This window comes from Rhinichthys klamathensis, unplaced genomic scaffold, assembly GCF_029890125.1.
Source record: "Rhinichthys klamathensis goyatoka isolate OS25496 unplaced genomic scaffold, OSU_Roscu_1.1 h1tg000152l_1, whole genome shotgun sequence".
NCBI classification, from domain to species: Eukaryota; Metazoa; Chordata; class Actinopteri; order Cypriniformes; family Leuciscidae; genus Rhinichthys; species Rhinichthys klamathensis.
In genome coordinates this window covers 566,417-591,797 of record NW_026606687.1, presented here as the reverse complement: position 1 = coordinate 591,797, position 25,381 = coordinate 566,417, and the positions used below count along the sequence as shown (strand labels likewise).

General features: G+C 36.4%; 3 protein-coding genes across 3 annotated transcripts; all 3 read right to left on the bottom strand.

Annotated features, from left to right (window-relative positions):
* Window positions 1–912: 912 nt before the first annotated feature.
* Window positions 913–4,530, bottom strand: leng1 (leukocyte receptor cluster (LRC) member 1). Its single transcript, XM_056258479.1, has 4 exons — window positions 3,306–4,530; window positions 2,862–3,053; window positions 2,187–2,488; window positions 913–1,377 (listed from the first exon to the last, which is right to left on the bottom strand). The coding sequence occupies exons 1-4, from the start codon at window positions 3,435–3,437 to the stop codon at window positions 1,164–1,166; spliced, it is 840 nt and encodes a 279-aa protein (XP_056114454.1). The 5' UTR covers window positions 3,438–4,530; the 3' UTR covers window positions 913–1,163.
* A 164-nt stretch (window positions 4,531–4,694) lies between these two features.
* Window positions 4,695–16,819, bottom strand: tmc4 (transmembrane channel-like 4). Its single transcript, XM_056258477.1, has 16 exons — window positions 16,651–16,819; window positions 12,079–12,256; window positions 11,756–11,898; window positions 11,383–11,544; window positions 10,549–10,634; window positions 9,482–9,627; window positions 9,243–9,390; window positions 8,914–9,072; window positions 7,410–7,564; window positions 6,981–7,107; window positions 6,363–6,460; window positions 6,104–6,287; window positions 5,888–6,018; window positions 5,634–5,789; window positions 5,346–5,424; window positions 4,695–4,984 (listed from the first exon to the last, which is right to left on the bottom strand). Exons 1-16 carry the CDS (start codon window positions 16,691–16,693, stop codon window positions 4,814–4,816), a joined length of 2,166 nt encoding a protein of 721 aa, XP_056114452.1. The 5' UTR covers window positions 16,694–16,819; the 3' UTR covers window positions 4,695–4,813.
* Window positions 16,820–20,128: 3,309 nt separating this feature from the next.
* mboat7 (membrane bound O-acyltransferase domain containing 7) lies at window positions 20,129–25,285 on the bottom strand. Its single transcript, XM_056258476.1, has 9 exons — window positions 25,165–25,285; window positions 24,637–24,716; window positions 24,369–24,498; window positions 24,164–24,290; window positions 23,923–24,079; window positions 23,314–23,509; window positions 23,025–23,177; window positions 20,675–20,851; window positions 20,129–20,572 (listed from the first exon to the last, which is right to left on the bottom strand). Exons 2-9 carry the CDS (start codon window positions 24,710–24,712, stop codon window positions 20,185–20,187), a joined length of 1,404 nt encoding a protein of 467 aa, XP_056114451.1. The 5' UTR covers window positions 24,713–24,716; window positions 25,165–25,285; the 3' UTR covers window positions 20,129–20,184.
* Window positions 25,286–25,381: the final 96 nt, after the last annotated feature.

The window sequence follows — 25,381 nt, the reverse complement described above, 5'->3', positions numbered from 1 at the left end:
CCCCCTAAATCGGACCACCTCCACGGAGCGGTGACATGATCCGTTTGGGAGGACAGGTGCACAGAACGAGCCATTGAAATTGTCTGTAGCCTTCAAGTTAATAACATGCAAATCTCTGTCTGTGTCTGGAAATGGACAAATATTTCCACCACAAAGATGCCTTTAAATACCAATTAATGCAAATGGAATTAATCTCATCCTCCTAGCATACTTTATTGCATTTATATTCTTTATAATTTGTGTCCCACGAAAAATTATTTTCTCAGTGAAAACAGTGCACATGAATTAATTGCACTTGGTATCATTAACGGCAAAGGATAAATAACCGAGACAAATAATTTAAGTATATCTTTTGGTATGTAATTAATTCTATAACTATAGTGTCAGCTTCAGATGCCGTTCCCACAGTATGTGATTGACTGATGCATATGGCACAAAACTGTATATTCTACTTTTTTTCTTATGTCTGGGAAATAATCCATAGTTATTTTCTGTACTGTACATTTTCAACTATATTTACATGCATTTTATGCACAATTGATCATAAACTGCTACACCATTTGTTCATAACAATATGTTATTGTGGGGTATTATATTAATCAATCTCAGATAAACCTGCCCTTATCTGTCACGTAAAAACAAAAAATCAATCGCTTTACATTAGGGTCAAACAGCAAGAGGGCAGCAGGTGGCCAGAATAAGCGGAAATATGGACCAGACCTTTTGCTGTTTAGTCCAGCTATGCAATAATAGGATGTAATGAAGTATTTACCTGACAGGAACAAAATATTTTATTGACTCCAGTATCAGCAGCAAAGAGATGTTCTTAGTCTCACAATAATGTCTTGTCCATGGTTTAATGCTGATGTCTCATATTTGTACAGGAAAACAACTGATGCAGATCTTAATGATGACATTTTTACAGCAGCCTATTTGCTTCATGTACTGTCAGCACAAATACAGGCAAACAAGAGGTTTTCCTGTTCGCCCGTTTTTCCCAAGTCACCTGATGCCAATAAAAGTGATGCAGAGGCCAGATCGATGGCTTTTAGGAAGCAATCAGTCATTTTAAATGGTCTTCACACTTTCCACCTGCTAATTTCTTGTCCGATCACAAAACGGTTCCGCATATTCTAGACTTAGTGAATTAATGCCTTTGTTAGCTAATAAAACCCAAACTGATCTCTGTCTCTCCTTTGCCTTTTCCGTGCCAATTCAGGAAAGTAGGCGTTGTTGTATGGTCTGTCTCTATCACCCATCTCTCGCTCGTGCTCTTTTTCCTTCCCGCCTCCACTCCTCTGTTCCAGTAAAGCCTTTGTCCTTTTCCTCTCCTCCGCTTCTCTCTGCAGTCGTTCAGCCCGTAACCTCTCAATTGAACTGTCATGAGAGTAAAATAAATCATTACAGGATGAAAAACAAGATGTTACTACTGCAGTGGGCATCTACTGAGTGTAACTAACTTATGTAATACTTCATCATTTCTTTTTCTATATCCAGTAATTCTAAACTGACTGGAAAATGACATCAGGAAAATATTTAAAAGCAAATTATAGATGCATATATACCGTTCAAAAGATTTGGAAAAAGTAATACTTTTAGTCAGCATGAACATGTTAAGATGATCAAAAGTAACAGTGAAAACATTTATAATGTTACGAAAGATTTCTATTTAAAATAAATGCTGTACATTTGATGCATTATTTAAAGGATCCTGCAAGAATATTAAGCAGCACAACTGTTTTCAACATTGATAATAATAAGAAATGTTACTTGAGCAGCAATATTGTAATATCAGCATTTTAGAATGATTTCTGAAGGATCATGTGACACTGAATATTGCATTAATGGCTGCTAACAATTCAGCTTTGCCATTAAAGCAACCAATTACATTTTAAAATACATTATAAAGGTATTTTATATTGTAATAATATTTAACAACATTACTTTTTTACTGTATTTTTTTTTTTTATCAAATAAATGCAGCTATGATGAGCATAAGAGACTTCTTGCAAAAATATGAACATAATTATATCAAATTCTTGCAGGTTGCAAATAATCATGGTCACATTTTCACTTTCAAGAAATGGCTCAGTAATCATTATGACTTGTGAAGTATGACTAAATTGTTGTGTAGCCAGGCAAGATGCTTTACTGGTGTTGACAGAAATAGAAAAATGATTTCGCACCTCTCTCCACTCCTCTTCTCTCCTCTGTCATTCTTCTCCTTCTTCTTATGCTTTTTCAGCTTTCTGTCTTTCACTGCCAGTGCCTTTTTCATTTCTTTAAGAGGATCCAAACTGTCTTTCAGCTTCCTGTCTTTCTTTTCTCTTTCCTCTTCAGTCATGGTTCTTTGCTTGCTTTTGCCTTTTTCTTTTTTGTCTCTCTCTTCCTCTTTGTCTTTTCCGTCTTTCAGGTACCAGGGAGTGGCTTCTGTTCCAGGAGCGGGACCTAGAGACACTAAAATACCAATAGCACGCTCCTGCTTCTCCTAGAATAAAATATTTGGGGGAAAAAACAGCTTTAAAATTACAATTTTAAGTAGACTATGTCACAATGGCAGTATGGAAAGTATACAGCTAAATCTTAAAGTCAGCATGAAACGGATTGCTGTGACCTCAGTGACAGGTCATCCTGCCCTCGCGCCAGTAAACACGTCATCAGAGAAAAGATGTCGTTGCAAGGAGGGAGGGGAAGTTATTTTGATTCAAGATTACAAGGGCATTTGAATTTTAAAAATATGATATGCCCGGATAAATCATTTATAAAAAATATAGAAATATTCCATAAAAAAATTAAGAATTGTCATTAAAAAAACATACATTACAACTGTAGAAAGGATGTTTTTAATCGTTTAGACACACCTTCTCTTCCTTCTTCTCTTTGAGGTATTCTGCATTTCCTTTCTTTTCAGACGAGTCCTCTAGAGGAAAAAGATTTAGGTGTTCTATCTCTCTGGCTCCCCGGCTTGTCTCCGCCGCCTCTCCGTCCTCTGTCCATTCCCCTGTCTGCTGCAGGCCTGCTTGAGCTTTCTTTCTCAAATACTCGGTTCGGGCCTGAGGGATTATGGGACAGACATTCAGCTCAAAATGCAAGCCATAAAATATAGATAGCAACGTAGGTGGAATACAGACTGCATTTTTAAGCATGCATTATAATTATGATACATGCAAAACCAACAAAGACTGACAAAATCAAGCACGTTTTATTTTAAACATATTATTTTGTTTTTTTTTTCTCCATGAGGGGCTGAGAATGTAGTGAATTAACCTAGAAACAGTGGAAGGATGCTGGGTTGCTATGGTTACCTCTTGCTCTGCGCGTTCCACTCGCCTTTGAATCTCGCGTTCTTCCTCTGCTGCATTAGCCTCGTCGCGGCGCACGCGCGCAATGTTGTCCTTATTGCGCACATGCCAGCTCTTTTTAGGCAAAATGTTCATTGCGAAATACTTAGGAGAACAGCCAAACGGACAAATATAATTGCGGGTTCGTAGCGAGTGTGTCAGGCCACATACAAGATCCAACAATTGCGGAAATAGCTCAGTTTATGACTCGAAATAAACAGCCTCGTCGACTAACGTTACGCAACGAAATTCGAACTCGTCAGTGTATCTCGTCGGTAAATGTCAGATTCGTTTATTTCATACTGCCTATTCACAACCAAACACATTTAAACATCTGTCGAAAAATACACCTACTGAGTGGTATGGAAAGAGCTTTGTAAACACCGGAAGTTGTCGTAGTGTGACCTACGTCACACGTAAAATATTTGTGACGCAGTGTAGAACGTGTAGAGTACCACACGAGGGCGCACCTAAAAAAACATAAAAGAAAGCCTTTTGTTTACCAGAGATGCAATTCTCATAGCTCAATTCATGAAATACTTACTCATGTGAGGAATATCTTCGTAGTCATCATAACGCTCAGCATTGTATACTGATAGTGTATTTACATTTTTTGAAAATGTTTTTAAAATAGAAGCAGTTTGTGTAGAGGTCCTCAGTTTTTTGTGTGATGTTTTCATGGTTTAAAAAAGAATGGAATACTCATCCAAATTAATAAAGACTTGAGTAAAAAAATAATTAGGATTTTATGCTTAAGGAGGTACAGCATAACAAAGCCCAGGACACTAGAGTACATTATCCATCACAAAAGTTTTGAGAGGCAAAGCACTCAAGGCATTTCACACAAAGTAAGAAATGTGTACATTGACTCTTAAACATGCATATATTGTATACATAAACATTTATACACTGCTGTTCAAAGGTATGGGGTTGTTAATGTTATAAAATGTTTTTGAAAGAAGTCTCTTAAGCTCACCAAGACTTTATAATTTGATCACAGTAAAACAGTAATATTGTGAAATATTACTCATCAAAAAAACACTATATTTATTTTACAGTTAAAGTTAAAATATAGCTCTGTTCTACTATATTTTAAAATGTAATTTATTCCTGTGATGACAAAGCTGAATTTTCAGCATCATTACTCCACTCTTCAGTGTCACATGATTCTACAGAAATCATTCTAATATGCTAATTTGCTGCTCAAGAAACATTTCTTATTATTATTGAAAACGGTTGTGCTTATTAATATTTTTTTTAGAAACCATGATACTTTTTTTAGGATTCTTTGATGAATAGAAAGTTGAAAAGAACAGCATTTGTTCAGAACAGAAATCTATCTATCAGAAAATATCTTACTGACCCCGAACTTTTTAACGGCCGTAAAAGTATCATTGGATGTATTTGTGTAAAATAATGGAGTGCACGATTTTTTTTAATTCCAGCATACACTGCACTTTATCAACAAAGTCTTAATATGGCCTTGGATCTTCATCGTGGTCAAATGCATAATTGTCATGTTGATTCCACCGTGTTGCTGTGTCAGTCTCTCTCTGGGGCTGCTGTGGTTCACGTTGTTCCTTCTGCACTGTGGCATTCAGCTCTTCAATTTGTCGGACCAGGAATTGCTTGTCACGCTGTTCCTGTTACACCCAGATAAATACAGATTAAAGGAGGGATTAATAATGGTTCCAGTCAGAGGTTAAACTGGAAAAAAGAAAGTCTTAGCTTAGGTAGGTAATCACACCCCTTATTTTAAATGTTATATTATTTTATCGTGGCTTTCAGTGTTATTTATATTATATCCAGACCTCAAACACTTTTTGCTTAAATGTATACCAATGGAATTTATTGTAAATAAATATTATTGTATAATACAATGACACAAATTTACAGCCTGTGTCCCTGTCGGGGTTGTATTCGCTATAACAACCACCTCGCTCTACATTATCCCTTACATAACCATTCTAGTCTGCGAATTTGGATTAATAACCAAGCACTTACCAGCTTACACTGAGATTTCAGGAGTGCTACACTTTTCCCATGGACAGATGTTAAAGCGCTTACATAGCACAGGAGCACACTGTGTATAAAATATCAAATACATGTAATGCATAAATGTACGTTTTTATCACATTTTCATCAACAATTATATCATAAGCAGTCCTATCTTTACAGCATTATTTATCAATCTAAATCAATGATTTAGTAAACTGATAGAATGCATGTTGAGTAAAGTTTTACATGAAACCATAAGAAATTCTGAATTGACCCATGGCTGTTTATACTGACCAGGAGAAGATGAAGAGTGGGATAGAGAATTTCTGGGAGCCGATATAAAACAGGAATTCTGCACTCGTGCTGTTTAGCATTTCGGCAGATCGTGGTACAACCTCCCACATTGTTGGGTAAAACCGGAAAGGCCCACAGCCATAAGATGGATGGATCCTACCAAAACAAAAAAAAGCATGACATACATGATCATACTTGAATATTCTCTCTCTGTCATTAAAAACCATTCATGGAGAGTGGCAGGCCTCACTCACTTAGTCACACTGTAAAGGAGAACCATGGTGGCCAACATCCATCCAAAGAGCAGAACCAAAAGGAAGAAGAAGTTGGAGGTGGTGGACCGGAAGTTTCTTGTTGCTGGTTGACAGTTCTGGAAGAGAGTTATCTGATACAAGCAAACATGGACAAAATTAGCAATTTCAATCAATTGCGTGTACGTGTCTGAGAAGGTTGTCCTCATGCCATGGTACCTTTTTGCAGTAATAAAAGAGGATGAATTTGATGGTGTTGATGAATGGCAGCAATGGACAGAAAAGAGCTCCAGTCCAAACCACCGTTTGACTGTAAACTAGAGCAAGAACATTTGGGGCAACCAGAAACTCTTGCCGTCCCACCCACTGAGTTAGTTTGCATGAGCAATGATCCACCACAATCCTGAACATGGCAAAAATAAGTTAAAGACATACATTTTTAATATAGAATTATATGACCTAACACACACAAACAGACCTGCGTGGGAATTCTACCAGGATCAGTGTAGCAATTGTAATCAGGAAGTCAAAAAGAGTCAGTTTATACATTTCCTGTCCAACTCGTGTCTCCCAGCACTATGTGGTTGTGAAAGAGGGATTTGAAGTAAAAAAAGAAAAGGAAATAAGCAGCATTTATACTCTTTTGGCATTAAACAGTAAGACATTGATTAGAACTTATACTATTCTGTTCAAAAGTTTGGTCTCAGTAAGATTTTTAAACAATTAATTTTATATAGCCATTTAAGACTTACATTTTTACAAAATATTTCTATTTCAAATAAATGCTGTTCTTTTAAACTTTCTATTCATCAAAAATCCTGAAGAAAGATACATCACTGTTTACACAAAAATATTAAGCAGCACAACTGTTTTTAACATTGATAATAATAAGAAATGTTTCTTGAGCACAAAATTAGCAAATTTGAATGATCAAATGACACTGAAGACTGATGCTGAAAACTCAGCTTCGTCATCACAGGAATAAATTACATTACACTTTTTTTCCAAATACATTTAAAAATCTTACCGACCCCAAATTTTGGAACGTTAGTGTATCTGACAAATTATGAATGAGTGCATATCTTATGTTGTTTACCTTATATTCGTTGTAATAATAATGGCAGGGTATACAGTTTTGTTTGTCGATATCTCCCTCACAGGTAATCTGTTCCCACAGAGTGTACAGCAAAACACCCAAACTCACCAAACGCAGGAAGACTGCCCTACAATGACAAATGGAGAGAATGAGTAAAAGTGAGCAAGCAGAATACGTTTCTAAAAGAACAATGACAAAGATCAAATCAAAGAGAGCAGTGGTTGAACAAACAATGTGATATTTAGCGAAAATGATGGTGCTTTATTTGAAATGATTCATTTTGAAAGCTATTAAATGAACAAAAGAAACTGCAGGCTAATAGCTCTCAATGAGGTTTTAACCAAGGCTAAACGTAGTACTGCTCTTCATTTTCTGCTCTTTGTTCTCTTTGATATCTTTATTTGGTGTGGGTGCGAGAATTGATCTAACCGCAGCAAGGCCAGGATGACCGTGGTACTGGGAGAATACTTCTCCAGTAATGCAATCTTGTCACACAGTAAAGGCACCACAAAATTGCTTGCTGTTATGACCATGGAGGGTAAGTATTGCAACAGCAGCCCCTTAAAGCCTGTTGTTTTCATAAGCTGAAAGGAAGAGAGATTTAATCAATTCATTGTCAAAAAACATAAAGCCCAAAAAGGTAATCAGAACCTCAACCAAATAAATAAACACAATGACATGGATTTTTATATTCTTACTTGTAAATCATCTTAAAACATCCTCTAAGGAAAAAAACAGACCTACGCTGTGTCCGAAATCATATGCTGTATAGTAGGTGCTACACTTGGTTTGAAACTTACTATGTGGCCATTAAAAAAGTGCATTCTGTACAGTATTAATGTGTGTGGTATGAATGAAATTCGGACGTACTACATCCGCCATGTTGTCACTGTCATGTGATCAGTTCTGGATAGATTACTTACAAACTGTAATCCATTACTAAATACAAATTACATGATGAAAACTTTTTATTTAGTAATGTAATCTATTATTTAACATTTCACATTTTATTAATATAATCTGATTACTTTTGCCCTAACTCATTTATCATTTTGAATAGAATCATCTAGTAGCATATTGATTTAAAAAAGCAAAGAGAAAGAATAGGTATTCCACTCTTTGTTATCAACAGCGTGAAGTGCATTAAACATATGTCAGGCTGTCTCAAACCGGCGTTTGCGTAGGAATTGCAGGGGGTTCGGAAACTGATGAAAAGCTAATAATTAATCTAATCTAAAAAATGGTAAATTGACAGAAAAATATTTTTCTTGTTTATGCTGTGCGGCCTCTCAATTTTCCATGTAATTATAGCTGTGTAACTAGTGCGTAATCATTCTTGTGTGCGCAATTCCACAAAACTGGAAGACTTTCCGAACATATAAATAAGATAAAGGCTTTTTTTGAAAGGAACATGTAATAAATAAGGAGAATTGAATTATTAATAATTTACTGCCATTTTGTGAATGTTAAGTAATCATGTAATCAATAAATAAGTACTGTAGTCTGATTACAAGTACTTTTTTAAATGTAATATAATCCAACTACAAGTATGTAATTTTAACAATCTGATTACGTAATACAGGATTATGTATAATCATTTACTACCCAGCAATGCATGTGACCTAAGGTTTTAGTTGCACCGCTTTACCGCCATTCAAAACTCCTCTCCTATGGCCTCATGGGACAGTAAAGTGTCCACCGAATGCACATTTCAAAACCTCTGCGGAAGTAGTAGGTCATCCATTCAGGTACTGTTTTTCGAATACTATTTATTCAGACATACTATGTCTGTTGGCATACAGTTTTTCACATATTCTACAGTAGGGAAGTATTTGATTTCAGACGCAGCACTAGACAAATTCATCTCCACATAAGTTTTAATGTGACTGTTTAGTTTTAGTTACTGTTTTGGTCTTTTTTAACTTCAGCTAACCTGGCTGAACTGTGTTGCCTCAGCAATGCCATAGAAAGTTGCACCGATGAGAATTAAGACAACTATGTTGAGGAAAACACGGAGCGCGTAGAGAGAGACTGTTTGGCCCAAAGTCAGGGAGGCAGCCTTTTTTTTTAGTCTTTCCTCTTCTAGATCCACCTGAGGGAAAGAGACACGGTGAGAAAGATAAAATATATATATGTTGTCAAGATAATTATAAACATAATTCTGCACTAGCAGTTTCCTTTTAATGATTCCTTCTCCAAAAGGAACCTGCTCCTACACAATACCTGAAGGTATTTAATTTAAAACTTGTTTTCCAAACAGACCTGTAACCGGTAGCGAAAATTGCTCTGTTTAAGTTTTGTTGTACGGTCTCCTTGGAGACCGTGATCCCATCCTGTAAACACCAGCGTACTGTAACCCCCTGTCGCTCCTCCACCCGTCACAACGGCAACACGTGCCGTGCCGCCCATTCTATTGGTTAATCAGGGATGTCGGCTTAATACTTCAGCAATGTTCTTTTAATATGCTGGTAGAAAATTCTGAAAAAGCTGATAAAACTCACCTAATAATCATACAAATGAAGCAGAAGAGGAAGTAGAAGGCTGCCGTCAACAGATACGCAAGAGGGATGTTGTAAGAGAAGCCATTACTCTCAACCATTGAATTGTTATAGTAGCCATAAAACAGGTATGAATACTCCATAAATCCCTGAAGGAAGACATGACCGTGATGAGTGAAGATCGTTTAGAAGATATTCACAATAAAAAATAAGATGTGACAGACTAATAAACAGGTATTTAATACAAAATAAATTATATTTTAAAATGTATTACAATAGAAAAGATATACTAGGGCCCGGTTTCACAGACAGGACTTAGATTAAGCCAGGATTAGATCAATTGGGACATTTAAGTAGCTTTCATAAATGTGCCTTAGAAAAAAACATTACTGATGTGCATCTTGAGACAAAACAATGGCACTGACATGTTTTAAGATATATCACTGCAAGTTGCTTTCAGTTAAAACAGCTCAAACGTGCATTTTAGTCTGCGACTAGCTTAAAGAGGTGGTATAATGCTCATTTCACAAGATGTTAAATAAATCTCCGATGCCCCCAGAGAGTGTATGTGAAGTGTTAGCTCAAAATACCCCACAGATATTTTTATATAGCATGTTAAAATTGTCACTTTTTGAGGGTGAGCAAAAACGCACCGTTTTTGTCTGTCCCTTTAAATGCGGCACAGAGGGCGGAGCCACAACAACTTGTGTCCTTTTACCTCACACACACCGAACATTTCAAAAACGTTTCGCCTTTTATGTTCAAACCGGAGTCAGAATTTTTGTAGAAGTGTAAATTGTAGGGTTCGTGATGTCACTAACCCGGGAGGAATGTGTGTAGTCCCTACCAGCCGTTTGTTGTAGTCCTTAAAAAGCAAATTATTTTAAAGCAAATATCTCCCTTTGCTTTCAACTTTGAGCGTCGTAACTTTGCAGATGTTGTTTATGCTCAAACAGCAGCATTACACACTAACTAAAGTTAGAAAAGTGAAATCATAATCAACCACCCCTTTAAGCTTTGTCTGTGAAACCGGGGGTATTTAGAAATGTATTCATTAAGTGCGTCCATACAGTTCCTGAGATCAGATCCAGAAAGTATGTGATGAACACCATCAGGGTATCAGGTTTTGGATCATACTGCAAGCATATTTCCACACCTGTTTCAAACAAAATAATTGAACATTTGACTGCAGAATTTTTTTTTTAAGTGAACTGAATTAAAAACTAGTTCATTGTATTTAATGAGAACAGTATTTCAACAAAGAGGGTTATTTCCTGATAGTGTTGTGTACTCTTAATCCAATAAAATTAGGAGTAGAGGGTTAGTAAAATGACAGCAAACTATTTATTAATAACTACAGGAAACAACTTTCCCTAATAATAGTTCAACTGTTTCTAAAGTGATATAAGGTTTTCTTTTAAAGGATTAGTTATTACAATGAATTATTAACCAATTCAACAAATACATTTGAACTGATGTCTTCAACCCCGGTCCTGGGGACCCACTGTCCTGCAGTTTAGCTCAAGCCCTAAAATTAAACACAGATGAACCAGCTTATCAAGCTCTCCAGGATCGCCTGCAAATCACAGGCAGGTGTGCTGAAGCAGGTTTAAAATAAACTTTGAAGAACAGTGGATCTCCAGGAGCAGGGTTGAAGACCCCTGCTTATGAACATGACATGACATCAGCACTGTTTTATTTATTTTATTTAATATGACTGTTTGTTTCTTAGTTAGACTGTGAAGGTACTAATGCTAAACATGTTGTCAGGGTCTTGCAGCTTTACCAGATATTATAAAGGGTCTCAGTCCAGAGAAAGAGGATTGTGTTATCCAGTAACCAGCTAGCTTCTCATTCTGAAGCATGGAAATTAGTTTTTTATACCAGAGAGACAATGTTCCTACCGGTTAGATTGACTGTAGGGATGGTGGAGTTGAAGTTCATAGAGCGAAACACAATGCTGGGAATGAGGACAAATGCTGCGATTAACAAGGAAGACAGGAAGTTGAGAATCACAAGAAATCTCAGGAACAGGAAGTAGGATTGGACTCCTCCACCAAAGTGACCTACAAGAAAACAAGTGGATAAAGGAAAGGGGAAAAAAATAAATGAATAATTTTTTTATTTTTGAATACAAAGTTTCTTTCATCTCCACTAGGCTTTTATACTATCTTGTTATTGGTGTCTTTTCTTAGATGACCAGTTGATTTACTTCCTATGTATGTGCTGATGAAAGCAGAATGTCTATTTTATATTTTTATAATTTTTTTATTTCACCTCCTATCCTTTGGATTCCCCTTTTCCACAGAACAAAATAGCTGAGAACATATTTGACAACCTCACAGAAACGGCGAAATGTCTGTGACTGTTTGATATTCCAAGAGCTAGAAACAACTGGAATTCTCATCTGTTGCACCTGCCTGGAATAAAGTGAGAGAGAAACAAGCCCTATTACGATTTAACCTTTTGAAACTAAAAGTTTCAATGGATAATTCTGTCTGAAACCTTTGGGAGCTAGTGTTAAGAGTACAGCTGAAATTTTGGTAATGTAAAAATGTAATTTGTTGACCCTGGTATGTAATGAGATAATGCATTTATACCATACTGCTCTCTTCAGGCCCATGTGCAGCGGCAGCTCGCGGAGATCTCGAGGCTCATTAGAGTCTTCAGCATCTTCAGGGGGGGAGGCCCAATCAAACTGAACCGCACTGGTGGTCTCTTGGGCTGGAACTGTCCGTAACCTCAATGAATGCTGGGAACCATAAGGACTAGGGTAGTCTTTTGGTGTTCAGAGAAAACAGATGTATTTTAGTGCAGTAATAATTACAAAAGTTGCTAAATGATATATGGCAAGTAAACTATAATACTGAAGTTTAACTGTACTATGAGACATTACAGTATAATACAGGAAAAATAGGACTGAGAACAAACTGGAGCAGCATTTTCCCATCAGCTCTGAAAATATTCTATGCACCACATTTCTATACATAGCCATGACCCATATATCCCTGCCACTTCTCCTTCTCCTATTTTGTAAAATAACAGACTTTACATCATAGACTTCACACTGAACATGGTTAAAACTAAGGACATACATCATTAGTCATTGTAATAAATAAAGAACATAAAAAAGCAACAGTAAAAAGCTAAATAACTGATTAGTTACCTCACCAAATACAGTAATCGAAAAAAGGTAGTTAGTAAATATAATGATTATTTACACACACACACACACACACACACACACACACACACACACACACACACACACACACACACACACACACACACACACACACACACACGCACACACACACACACACACACACACACACACACACACACACAATATTTGGAAATGGCATTCTTGGAATTCCCTAAATTACATTTGTTTAGATTTTACTCAAAATGTTTGGTTATTTTTATGTACATTGTAGTGTTATTTAACAGTGCATTTTACAGTAAGAAACATGTTTTAATAGCTCAAACAAGTTGATAAAGAAATGACATAATTTAATGATATACATACAGTTAAAGAACTGTCAAATATATACAGTATCCAAAATGATGCCTTATAGTAGCTTAAGATTTTCCAGTTATTCAGCAGTAAATTAAAACATGTATAGCTCCCCTAGTGAAAAATAAATAATATGTATTTGAAATAGGGCCAATACTTCAATATGTATTTGAATTATAATATCCTTTTAGTTCCTAATTCTTAACTAGAAACTAACTGGCCAAGCTAAACCTTGACCCCCATTGGTTGAACCAGAAGTTGACATGTCAGACCACCATGGTTGATCTAAGTTTGGAACACGCCATAGAGCCAATGCCATCACACTCATCAACAATCGGTTTTGGTGTACTTTGGCTAAACAACCGAACTCGCCTAGAGTGCACACTGCACACTATTGGGAATCTGTATTGCAGATTTGGCACATTTGTCAGAAGGACACATTTAGAGTCTAGAAATTAATTGCAGCTAAAGACACAAGTCTCACCATTGTCACAGTTCCGTGTATCACTACGTACACTACATGTCCCATCATCCTCTCTGGTTCACACCTGCACTCACTACATCATTTTCCACACCTGCCAGTGATCATCATTATCACAGCTGTCTGGTCTTTATCTGTGTACTTAAGTTCCTGCTTGTCTGTTGTTCTTTGTCCAGTCTCGTATGTGTTTGGTTGTGTCTGCACTAGTCTATTGTATAACCTTGTTGATCATTAAATTTATCTTGGAAACCTTTCATCCTCATCTTCGTGCCTTCATTGACAGAGCAACCGCTACAACCATGTATTTCAAATCTGAGAATGATGAAATTATCTTTAGATGATGCTATGTAATTTTTTTTAGATGAGACTATTTTTGTGCAAACCAAAGAAAATGTGAGGTATGAACTGAAACATCTAGTTTGTTTCTGCTAACATGTGCTGTAAGGGCAGAATTTCCATACACGTTTTCCTACAGCGCAAATGTAACAATGAGCAATTTGCAAATAAAATTATTTAATTTGTTAAATATTTAAGTATTACGTCAGCAATTTATTTTTGTTGAATCCTCTGTTGACCTGTTATGATTAAATGTACAATACAATGAACTGTATTTGAGTTCTACTTGTTGAGTATAAAAATAATATAGCCTAGATAAAAGTTTACAGGAAATGTGTTTTGAGAAATAATTTGCCTACACTTTGAATATCAGGTAGGCTATTGCTTAATTCAGTGGTTCTTCAACTACAGGCACTTTTGGCCTTGTGAACTTGAGGGGGAAAAAAGTGTTCAAATCAAAATTGTCACAGTCTAACAGTTAAATATAACTAGTCTAGTTTAATGATCCATAAGAGAACGCACTTACATTATAAGACAAATGGGTGTTTTTTTGCATATTTTCCGATCCGCACTGAACAAATGTCATTTCCATCACATGTAAATATTTGATTATTATTTTAAAATATTATAATATAGATCATTTCGCAGTGTAAGACCACTTTCACACATAGTATTACCAGTTTATGCCTATATTGCAATTACCATAGATTTGTGGATTAAGTAAATTAATTGTCATGAGGCCCAAACACAAAGCTTACATCCACCACAACCTGAAATATAATATTGGATTGGTTAGATACATTTAAGAAAAATAACTACTTGTGTTATTACATTAAGTGGACCATTATCCCATAAACTATGCAGAAGTTTTTAATGAGTGATTAGAATTTTGTATATATTTTTTAAAAAGTTATGAGGGGGTGGAAATGACTGGTGTTGTGGAAATGACAATGAATGGACGTCCATGTAGAAAAACAGAAGACTTTTATTTGAAACTTTCTGAAACAGACAATTCCATTTAACAAATCATTAATCTCATTAGTCATTAGTTTGTTTGGTTCTGTTTTGGTATAGGACTGAGACCTTTCTGCAGTTGACTTCCGCGGCATCTTAAAAATAGATGAAAAGGCATTTCAACAAATATATATTTGAATAAATACATTAGCATTGCACATTTCAATAAATAAACTATACATATGTAGCCCCACAATCTATGAATTGCACCTTGTAAGCATAAATGTCATTTCCACCTCACCTTTGTCATTTCCACCCAAGAAGGAATGTGTTGGAAATGACAGTGGTGGAAATGACAATCCTGCAGTATTTTGTAAAAAAATCCAAGCTAGTATTACAGATTAGCTATGAATTGGTAGCTAGCATTGCATGCATGCAAAATACATCTATTTATGTTAAAAAATCTATTTATTTACAAACTCAATTGATGTTACGCCATTTTTGGAAATGACATACAATAAAAATATTTTCATTTCAAGCAATATTTACCTTGAGTTTTCTTCTCCAAGTTGGTGAAGAAATGAAAAATTTCCTCCATGTCAGACATGTGCTGTGATGTCATTGTTCATCTCCATAGAAACTACCCAAACAATCTTTCAAAAAAAACTTTTAAAAGGGACATTACAGCGTTGTGGTGGAAATGACGGCAATACTGTGGGACAACTACATTTTGTATATAAAATCACATTAATAGTTGTCTGACCTTAAATACCACAATTATGTTTTGATTATTTTACTGATACTGTATACAGTCATATTAAAAAAAAATAGATACATCATTTTTTTACACTTCTTTTTCATTATTGAAGATCAGAAGTCTGGGTGTGGGACAAGCATAAAACAGCAATATTTGCATCTATAATGATGTTTAAAAAGGTGAAAAAATCATCGTAGACTACCGGTAAAAAGTTTCTAAAGTACTTTCATTGTAAAGTTAACTATGAAAGTGTGAATTTTTCTAAATTAAATGTTTTTTCATAAAATATGATCAAAGGACATGAAAGTGCCCATAGTCTAAGAATTGCCCACTTTTCACAATTTTGCATGTTTGCAAAGCAGCTTTACATACATAGGCTATAGAAAGTAGTTACTAAAGTAAATATATGTAATTGAAATGGTGAAAGAAATTCACGTACCTGATCAGAAGTTTTATTAGGCTACTTTAGTGTATTCTCCAATGCACCTACTGTAATACTCTTTTCCCATTAATGGTACTTTAATGGCCCGTTGCACTTTGAAATATGGACTGCAGCCATTTGGACTGTCAAAATATTATGGATTATTAAACAAATTATTAAAATTATGGTGGCTCCACTGGTAAAAAGTCCATAGTATTTCCTACATATGTATCTGTTCCCATTGTCTCACTGATGATGTTGTCCGGATTTGTGAGAACTGAGTGGTTTCAGTAAGGCAAATTCTTAAGCTGTGCCATATAAAGATTACTTGTTCAACACTCTTACAGTGAACGCAAATTGAATTGCAATTGTACCTAAATATATTTTAAGTTTATGCTTAGTGAATTCTGCATTTGAAAACTTAAATGTAAGAGTATATTTAAAGTGTACTCAAGTATACTTGGAATATTTCCACTGCTTTTGGACTAAAATGCATCACAATTAGTTTTTCCAATTTAAGAATTTAAGTCAATTTATAGTGTGCCACAAATACATTTAGTTATAATAAAGTACATACGAATAAATTGTTCTTAAGTAGGCATATAGGCTACTATTTTTACACTTATAGGGTCTTTCTTGTACTCGGGGAAACTAGTTTAAACTGCAACGTTATCACATTAGCTCTCAGTTACACATAATCTCTTACCTGGAGTTGGATGGACTTGATTGTTGAAATTTCTCAGCTCCATCAGAAATCAGTAATTATCAACATAGATTCCACATAAAACAAACACGAAGACAACCAACACAATCCAAAAAATGCAGTTGTCAGATGTGCATAGCTATAGTTTGGCCAATTCCCACTGACGGAGAACGCAGGTGTGATCTGGACTTTGTATCTCATGAAAATAAACTTTGGAAACACTTCCTTGTACTTACTGCCAGCTGAACACCAGTTTTACACGCTATAAGACTAATGACAAAGAGACAAAGGCAACCTTGACAGATCCCGTTACCAAAGACAACTCTCTTCAATCGGAAAATTTCCTTTCTCTGTGGATTGATAGCAATTTACTAAATTGGCTGATTTTTTTTTTTGAATAATGACTTATAAATGAATAATAAAGTTTTAAATATGTTGAAAAATAAGTCTTGCATGTTATGAGCCTTGGTAAGCATATTCCTGTGGTTTATTATTGCCTGTTAATAATGTTGTCATGGAGACGAGGGGCATAACCTTTTTGTCGCATAAGCCAGTAACAACAGAGTAGACTAATCAAATCATTTCACTAAACTTACACACCATTACTCAACACGAGAACTAAATAATACAAAATTTCAATGCAACTTATGAAACATTCACTAAAATGGGCAAAAGTATTCCGACAATTGGTATCCTACTATAAAAAATAAAGGTTTAATGTCAGTCAATTTTTTAAAAGAAATTAATACTTTTATCCAGAACATTAAACATTAAATTGATCAAAAGAGACCGTATAGACATGTATAGTGCTATAAAACATTTCTAATTTAAATAAATGCTGTTCTTTTGAATTTTCATCAAAGAATAAAAAATATTTCACGGTTTCCAAAAAAATAATTTCTGAAGGATCATGTGACACTCACAGGAATAAATCACATTTTATATTAAAATATCACAGTTTTTTTGAATCAAATAAATATACGTTGGTGAGCATAAAATACTTTTTTTTAAAAAGAAGAAAAAATCGTGCCCACCTTTGAAAAGTAGGGCAGGTCAAGGCAGAATGTGAGCAATTACAGCGAGAGAAAAATAGGAATAACAAAAATGTTTGAGGCAATAATGAAAAATCAGGTGAGACTTTTTAATATACAGTGTCTCACAAAAGTGAGTACACCCCTCACATTTCATATCTTCTCAAGGCACAATACTATAGAAATGAAACTCGGATATATTTTAGAGTTGTCAATGTGCTGCTTGTATAGCAGTATATATTTACTGTCTGAAAATAACTTAACATACAGCCATTATTGTCAAAATAGCTGGCAACAAAAGTGTGTACACAAGTGAATATGTCAAAACTGTGTCCAAAGTGTCAATATTTTGTGTGAGCACCATTGTTATCTAGCACTGTCTTAATCCTCCTGGGCATGGATTTCACCAGAGCTGCACAGGTTGTTGCTGGGACCCTCTTCCACTCCTCCATAATGACATCACGGAGCTGCTGGATGTTAGACACATGTAGCTTCTCCACCTTCCGCTTCAGGATGACCCACGGGTGCTCAATAGAGTTCAGAACAAGTTTATCTTAATCTCATCAGACCACAGGACATGGTTCCAGTAATTCATGCTCTTGGACCGGTTGCTTTCAGCTGACCTTCCGCTTCTGCAACCTCTAAAGCAATGCTGGCTGCACTCATGCGTCTGTTTTTTGAAGCCAGCTTCTGCACCTGACGCACAGCACGAGGACTCAACTTCTTTGATTGACCCTTGCGAGGCCTGTTCCAAGTGGAACCTGTCTTGGAAAACTTCTGTATGTCCCTGGCCTATACTCAGTTTCAGGGTGTTACCAATCTTCTTATAGACTAGGTAAACTTTGTGGAGAGCAACAATTCTAATTCTCAAATCCTTAGAGAGTTATTTGCCATGAAGTGCCATGTTGAACATCCAGTGGTCAGTATGAGAGAATTGTACTCATAGCACAAATTTTAACTGCTCTACTACAAGATACAAACATTTGTCCTGTCAAGCAGACAAAAACATGAACATGATGAATAGGACATGTGGCTTTGCATGGTTAAACGACGTACAGCTATTATCACTTAGGGTGTACTCACTTATTTGCCAGCTATTTTGACAATAATGGCTGCATGTTGAGTTATTTTCAGAGGACAGTAAATATATACTGCTATACAAGCAGCAAATTGACAACTCTAAAATATATCCAAGTTTCATTTCTATGGTGTTGTCCCTTGAGTATATATACTAAAATGTTTGCTGAAATGTGAGGGGTGTACTCACTTTTGTGAGATACTGTACTTTGTATCCAAACAAAGAAATTACATCAGGAGAAGGAAGTTTGGCAGGGATAAAAATCACTTATTTTATTGAAAACACTGATTTTTCAAACAAAACCTGAAAGGATATGAGTGGTACATCCTGTGTCCAATATATATAGTCCAGAAGGTAAACATTAGAGGTAAAATATAGCAGGTAGACATTATAGGAACCAGCATACAATCTGAAACGATCAATACACTAAACACCAGCACTATCCTCCAGTGTACGAGAACAAAAAAAAAATCAGAATGTTTTGGAATATTATTGTTTTTATATAATAATTTAATTTTGCAGGAAAGAATTTACATCTGATCTTTTGAGAAGATCTTTCATACTTATTCAGACTCAACCAGACTTTAATTGCTCTTAGTAATAACATATTACTTTGTTGATACATGTTTAGCAACACTTAACATTAGGTTGCACTTTACATCTGGTATCAAACTAAAGAGCAAATGAACAAAATAGCAAAAACATTCACTCCTACTTTCTGAAAATGTGAGAAAAAGAAAGTTTCCAAATACTTTCACATTCTTTGTAGAATAATAAAAATAATAGTGATACATAACCATCAATGGATACTCAGAATGGATGAAAAAAAAAGGCAGAGCAACTTTTAATATCCCATATATACAACTTTGTTATCACAAAGGTTGTGTGACCTCATTGACACTATTACAGAGTGTAAATCTCCACAAATTTGAACTCAATGTAGTGATCGGGCCGGGGTCTAACATTCATCAGTGTTGGTGTGTGTGTGTGTATACGGATGGATTCAGTTATAAGTCCTCTGTGTGGTAGCTGAATTCGAGTCCCATGGCCACTGATTAGCAGAAAAACTCTATTAATATAAATACAATACTGACCTGGTCAGGATGAATCTATAAGGTTGCACTGTTTTTCACCGGACAACAAAAATAAGCATTTTACAATATATGTAATAAAAAAACAAATTATAACATTAAAAGTATGGAAATTAATTGAAAGCTATTTTCACTGTTAATAAAAGAAAGATTGATATCCTTGGCTTTATCACAAATTACGCTTCTCTCTGTGTTGCTTTTTAAAAACAAAATCCGTTAAATGGCAGTTGATGGCTATTACAGTGCATGTTGGGAAATGTTTTTTTTTTGTGTGAGTGTGTGTGTAAACATACCAACTCTCCAGTTATCATCACAATCATCACATCACACATTTGTTTCACTCAGCCTTCTCTCTTACCACATCCTGTTTCTCTCCTTCAGCTCCTTCCCTCCTCTCTCTCTTTTTCCCTCCTTTCATCATTTGTCCTACTCCTATACAAACAATGGCGATGATATGAATTATGAAGTATATGGAGCTCCAGTAGTTGACGGTGTCGCTGGCCTTTAGGAGAACAAATCCCATGCACATGCAGTCGTAAGCCCTCATCTTGAGGAACCAGTGGATCCAGTCGAAGATGCTCTGGCCCTTTGGCCCCAGACGGGCTCTGACAGAAGCCTCCATGGACGATTCTGCTGCGATACACAGTGGGATGGTGAGAAAAGAGAGGTAGTAACCAGCATGGAGGCCATGCCAGTAAGCGCTGATTAACATTGTCCATCCAGCCCTGCCACAATGTGAGAAAAAAGACAAAACAAAGATTGTGTAGGTCAATAACAGAGCCTTTTAACCACAGTGCAGTTGAAAGGTCAAATGTACATGCTCGTACCTGAGAGCGTATGCTCTGAAAGGGGCATTGGGGTAGATATAGTGGTGAAGCCACCACTGCACCGTCATGTTCCAGTAGCGCATGCCATGCCGAACCTTGACGCAGAAATCTGTATTATAACAGTCAATGTTCTGGATAGTTTTGAAGTCATACTCCACAGCTGTGTCTGGATCAGGACTGAAACATACAACAACATCAACCACATGACTAAACCTCAAATGAGATTGTAATTTCCTGTAGATAATCTCGCTTAATGCGTCTTATAGGTACAGGCTGAAGAAACTGACGTTTTTTATTGTGAGTACTGTTTACACTAATGATTTACAATATATCGTTACCAGTGACTGTCTGATATTAACAGATTTTTTTATTTACTTTATTTAATTTTCACTTAAAGCTAATCTTTAAAAAAGCAATGAATTTATTAACACTGTTAAATATGATCTTTAGCAATTATTATCAAACTTGGAATAAGTAAATAAATATTTTCATTTTTTTTCTATATTTTCACAGTTGAAAACAGTTGTGCTGCTTGAACTGCTGTTCAAAAATCACTTGAGATCACCTAGAAATTTCCTTGTTTTCCATGAAAACACACATGAAATTAGTTTGAAGAGGAAATATAGCAAATGAATAGGAAATGCAGTAATTGACAGATTTAATGATTGTGATCAACAAACTTTGCTTTCATCAAAAAAGCCACATTTCGCAGCATTTACAGCCTTACAGATGGCATTCTAGCTGTCCATTTTTTAAGGTAATCTGACGAGATTAAACCCCATGCTTCCAGAAGCATCCCGCACAAGATGGATTGGCTTGATGGACACGCTTGATGGACACTTCCTCCGTACTATACGATCAAGGTGTTCCTACAACAGCTCGATAGGGTTCAGATCCGGAGACTGTGCTGCCCACTCCATTACAGACAGAATTCCTGCAGACTGCTTCTTCCCTAAATAATTCTGGCATAGTTTGGAAGTGTGTTTTGAGTCATTATCCTGTTGTAGGACGTAATAGGCCCCAATCAAGAGCTGTCCACAGGGTACGGCATGCATGGCGTTGCAAAATGTCAAGGTCTTCAAGGTCTGTTTTACTATACTGTACTGTATGATATCCTTACTGTACAAATGTCCCATTGTACCACCACCAAAGCACCCTCAGACCATCACACTGCCTCCACCATGCTTGACAGATCCTCTTGCATCGTTTCCATTGTTCAGCATCTCACAAATGTTCTTCTGTTTGACCCCGAAAACCTCAAACTTGGACTCATCGGTCCACAACATATTTCTCCAGTCTTCCTCTGTCCAGTGTCTGTGCTCTTTTGCCCATCTTAATCTTTTCTTTTTATTGGCCAGCCTGAGATATGGCTTTTTGTTTGCTACTCTGCCTAAAAGCCCAGAATCCCAGAGTTGCCTCTTCACTGTTGATGACACTGGTGTTTAGAAGGTACTATTTAGTGAAGCTGTCATTTGAGGACCTGTGAGGAGTCTGTTTCTAAACTAGAAACAGTATTGTTTTTAAACAAGACACTCTAAGGTATTTGTCCTCTTTCGCATTTGGGCACAGGGGCCTCCCCTTCCTCTTTCTATTCTGGTTAGAAGCAGTCTGTGCTGTTCTATGAAGGAAGTAGTTCAATATCTCACAAGGCTTAAATAGCCTTCATTTCTCAGCACAAAAATAGACTGGCGCGTTTCCAAAGAACAGTCTTTGTTTCTGGTCATTTTAAGCCTGTAATCAAACCCATAACTCCTGATGCAGCAGAGACTCAACTAATCTAAAGAAGGCCACTTTTATTGCTTCCTTAAGCAGTGCAACAGTTTTCAGCTGTGCAAAAGGGATTTCTAATGATCAATTAGCCTTTTAAAATGATTAACTTGGATTAGCAAACATAACATGAGATTAAAAAAGGACTGATGGTTGCTGACAATGGGACTTTGAGCAACTGTAGATCTTTAAAAATCAGCTGTTTCCAGCCACAATTATTATTATGTCTGCACTGTATTTGTGATCAATTTTAAGCTTTTGTAATGGATAAAAAATGTGTTTAATTGCTTCTCCTATTCTAATGTAACATGTTTGTCTTGACATGTACAGTTTAATATTGCCTAACTGTAACCCTGCTGACCTCTGATGTTGTGCTTTGATCCTGCTTCAAGTCTATTACTGTAACATGTAAATTTCTATTCTTGGATAATTCAAGTTCTATCATATCCTTTTATAGAACATGCCATGTTTTCCCTGATATACCTCCTTATTAGATAAAATCCTCAAAGTTCAGGTCATCATATTTACAAGTTACAGTCAAACTGTAAAAGCACATTAAAAAGCTATCAGGAAATAAAGCTACCTATATTTCACCGTTGGTCCTCCCCCAGGTTTGGACAGCGCCCCCTGGGGGTAACAGCCAAGACCTGCGCTGATGCAACCTGCCTCTGCCCCACACCATGCGGAGTAGAAACGCATCCGGAATACAAAGAATATTGCCACCATGTAGAAAAATCTGAAACATAACCACTATGAATCTTAATATGGTAGAAAAAAAAATTGTGATAAAGTGTGATTTAAATATAATTATGTCCTTTGGACTTTAGTTTTAGATTCAGTCTGGATTGGTCCTTTAATCCAGAAAAACAAACCTGTAAAAATAGTTGTGCTCCAGGAATTCTTCAGTACGGACATAGGACAAGGGAAAGACAGAGTTGACAGCCATAAAGAGAACTCCGTAAACGGGCACCATCTTCAGCCTCTGCAGGCAGGGCTCTTTACCCGGCAGCGACAGGGGACAGGACTGCTGCAACCAGTCTGCATACGTCTGATAGCGGAAGAAGGGACCTGGGGGACACCGGCAAGAGTGGGTGGGACAAAGAATGGAAAATGAAGGAATGTGAGGAGAGCATGGTAAGAGTTATCAATGGAGACATGGCGTAGATGGGCAAAGATGACACATGATATTGGGATAGAATGGAGTATAGGTATGGAATCGAATGCAATAGTGAGCCAGATCAATGTGCCACAGGGGATGACAAAATGAAGCATATGGATGTATGGTTTGGGAGGACAAATCATGGTAAAAGAGGAGCAATAATAACAATCAGTTATAAAAAGAAATTGGACTCACACATTACTGAACTAGTAGCAGAGAGAAACAGAGAAAGACAAGTTAGCATACATGCAAAACATACAGCACAGAACGTTTGAACAGACTCAATAGCATTCGAGGAAATTCCAGTCAATATGCAAAATACCTGTCATTATGCCCACATAGCAGTAGCTATATGATATCATTTCATAGAGTGAAGGCTCATGGGAAAGTCCTCCAACAACTGGGGACTTGGTGAAGGTGCTCACTTCCTTTTTCTTCTCCAAGTAATAACTTTGAACCTCATTAGCTAAGCTGACCATCTGTGTATTCAAAACAAAACTCATTCAATAATTATATCAAGAGATTAAAACATGGAAAATGTGTCTAATCTTGTTGCGTTTTACCTTTAATGTTAAAAGAAGCTGAATGGCATTGGCAAAAGGTGTTGGCTGAGGGAGGCCAAACCAGGTGACCAGACGGAAAAAGAGGAGGTACAGAAACGTCCAGCCCAAAGACAGAGCAGGGGCACTTCTAAATAAAAAAATAAGAGCACAGGGAAATAGCTCCGAATCTAATGTAAAATTCCAGACAGCTACATATCACACTTACCTCCAACTGATCTTTATAATCAGCCATGTTCCTAAAACTGTAAAGAAAGAGTGTAGAGTGTGGATCCCACAGGTAGCAATGGAGATGATCAAACCCAAGAGCAATGCCGCCCCCTGCTTGACTGGAGGGCCTGGAAAATAATGCACACAAAAGTGATCAAGAGTTGTTAAAATCATGATAAAACAGAAGTAGTGACACTTTATTCACCCTATTATTAACACATTTTAATATGTGGGCTCTAACTTAAAGAAGACATAGTCAGACTTACTTAGGTAGCGGAAGAGGAATCCTACAGGTATTGATGCACCAAGGATTCCTAGATAGACTAATTCATCTGGTGACATCTTTCTGTTTACACCAATAACAAAGCATAACAATTATCATACTGTTTATATATTCAAGCTTATCCATCCAACATTAAAATAGTGTTTGGGTTAATCAGTTTAAAGAACTCCCAACATTTAGCCAGCTATCCCATCTTTGACTATCCCATCCCTGAGCATATTTAATCTTTTCTTAGATTTAATTAATGATTTTATTGAACCAAACATTTCCAATTTGTCATGGCAGGAGCAGGCAGGTCTGTAAATCATACACTTCCTGACACTATAGTCATCCAACACTTCTTAACAACGTTAAAATAGTTTTTAGAAAACTGACATTTGAAAAGTGATTTGAATCATATGGGATGCATCTAATAGACTGGCCTTACAGAAGCAGACAGCCTTTGGCACAGTGAGACTGGATAATATATACATACCACCTATAATTATTAAATGACCACAGCAATACTTACAGCAGTGAGGTATGAAGGTGTGCTATCAAAGACTAGTTATTCTGACGGATATTGTATTTCCCAAAGTCCCCTTTAACCGCCCAAGCACTAGCCTGTTCTCTCCTCATTCACCACTTCCACTTCCTACTACCGCATATGTGCACTGCATGCGTCGCATTCGAGTTGCCAGATATTCACAAAAACTGCAACAGCAAATACCGGTAACTGTCTAAGAAAC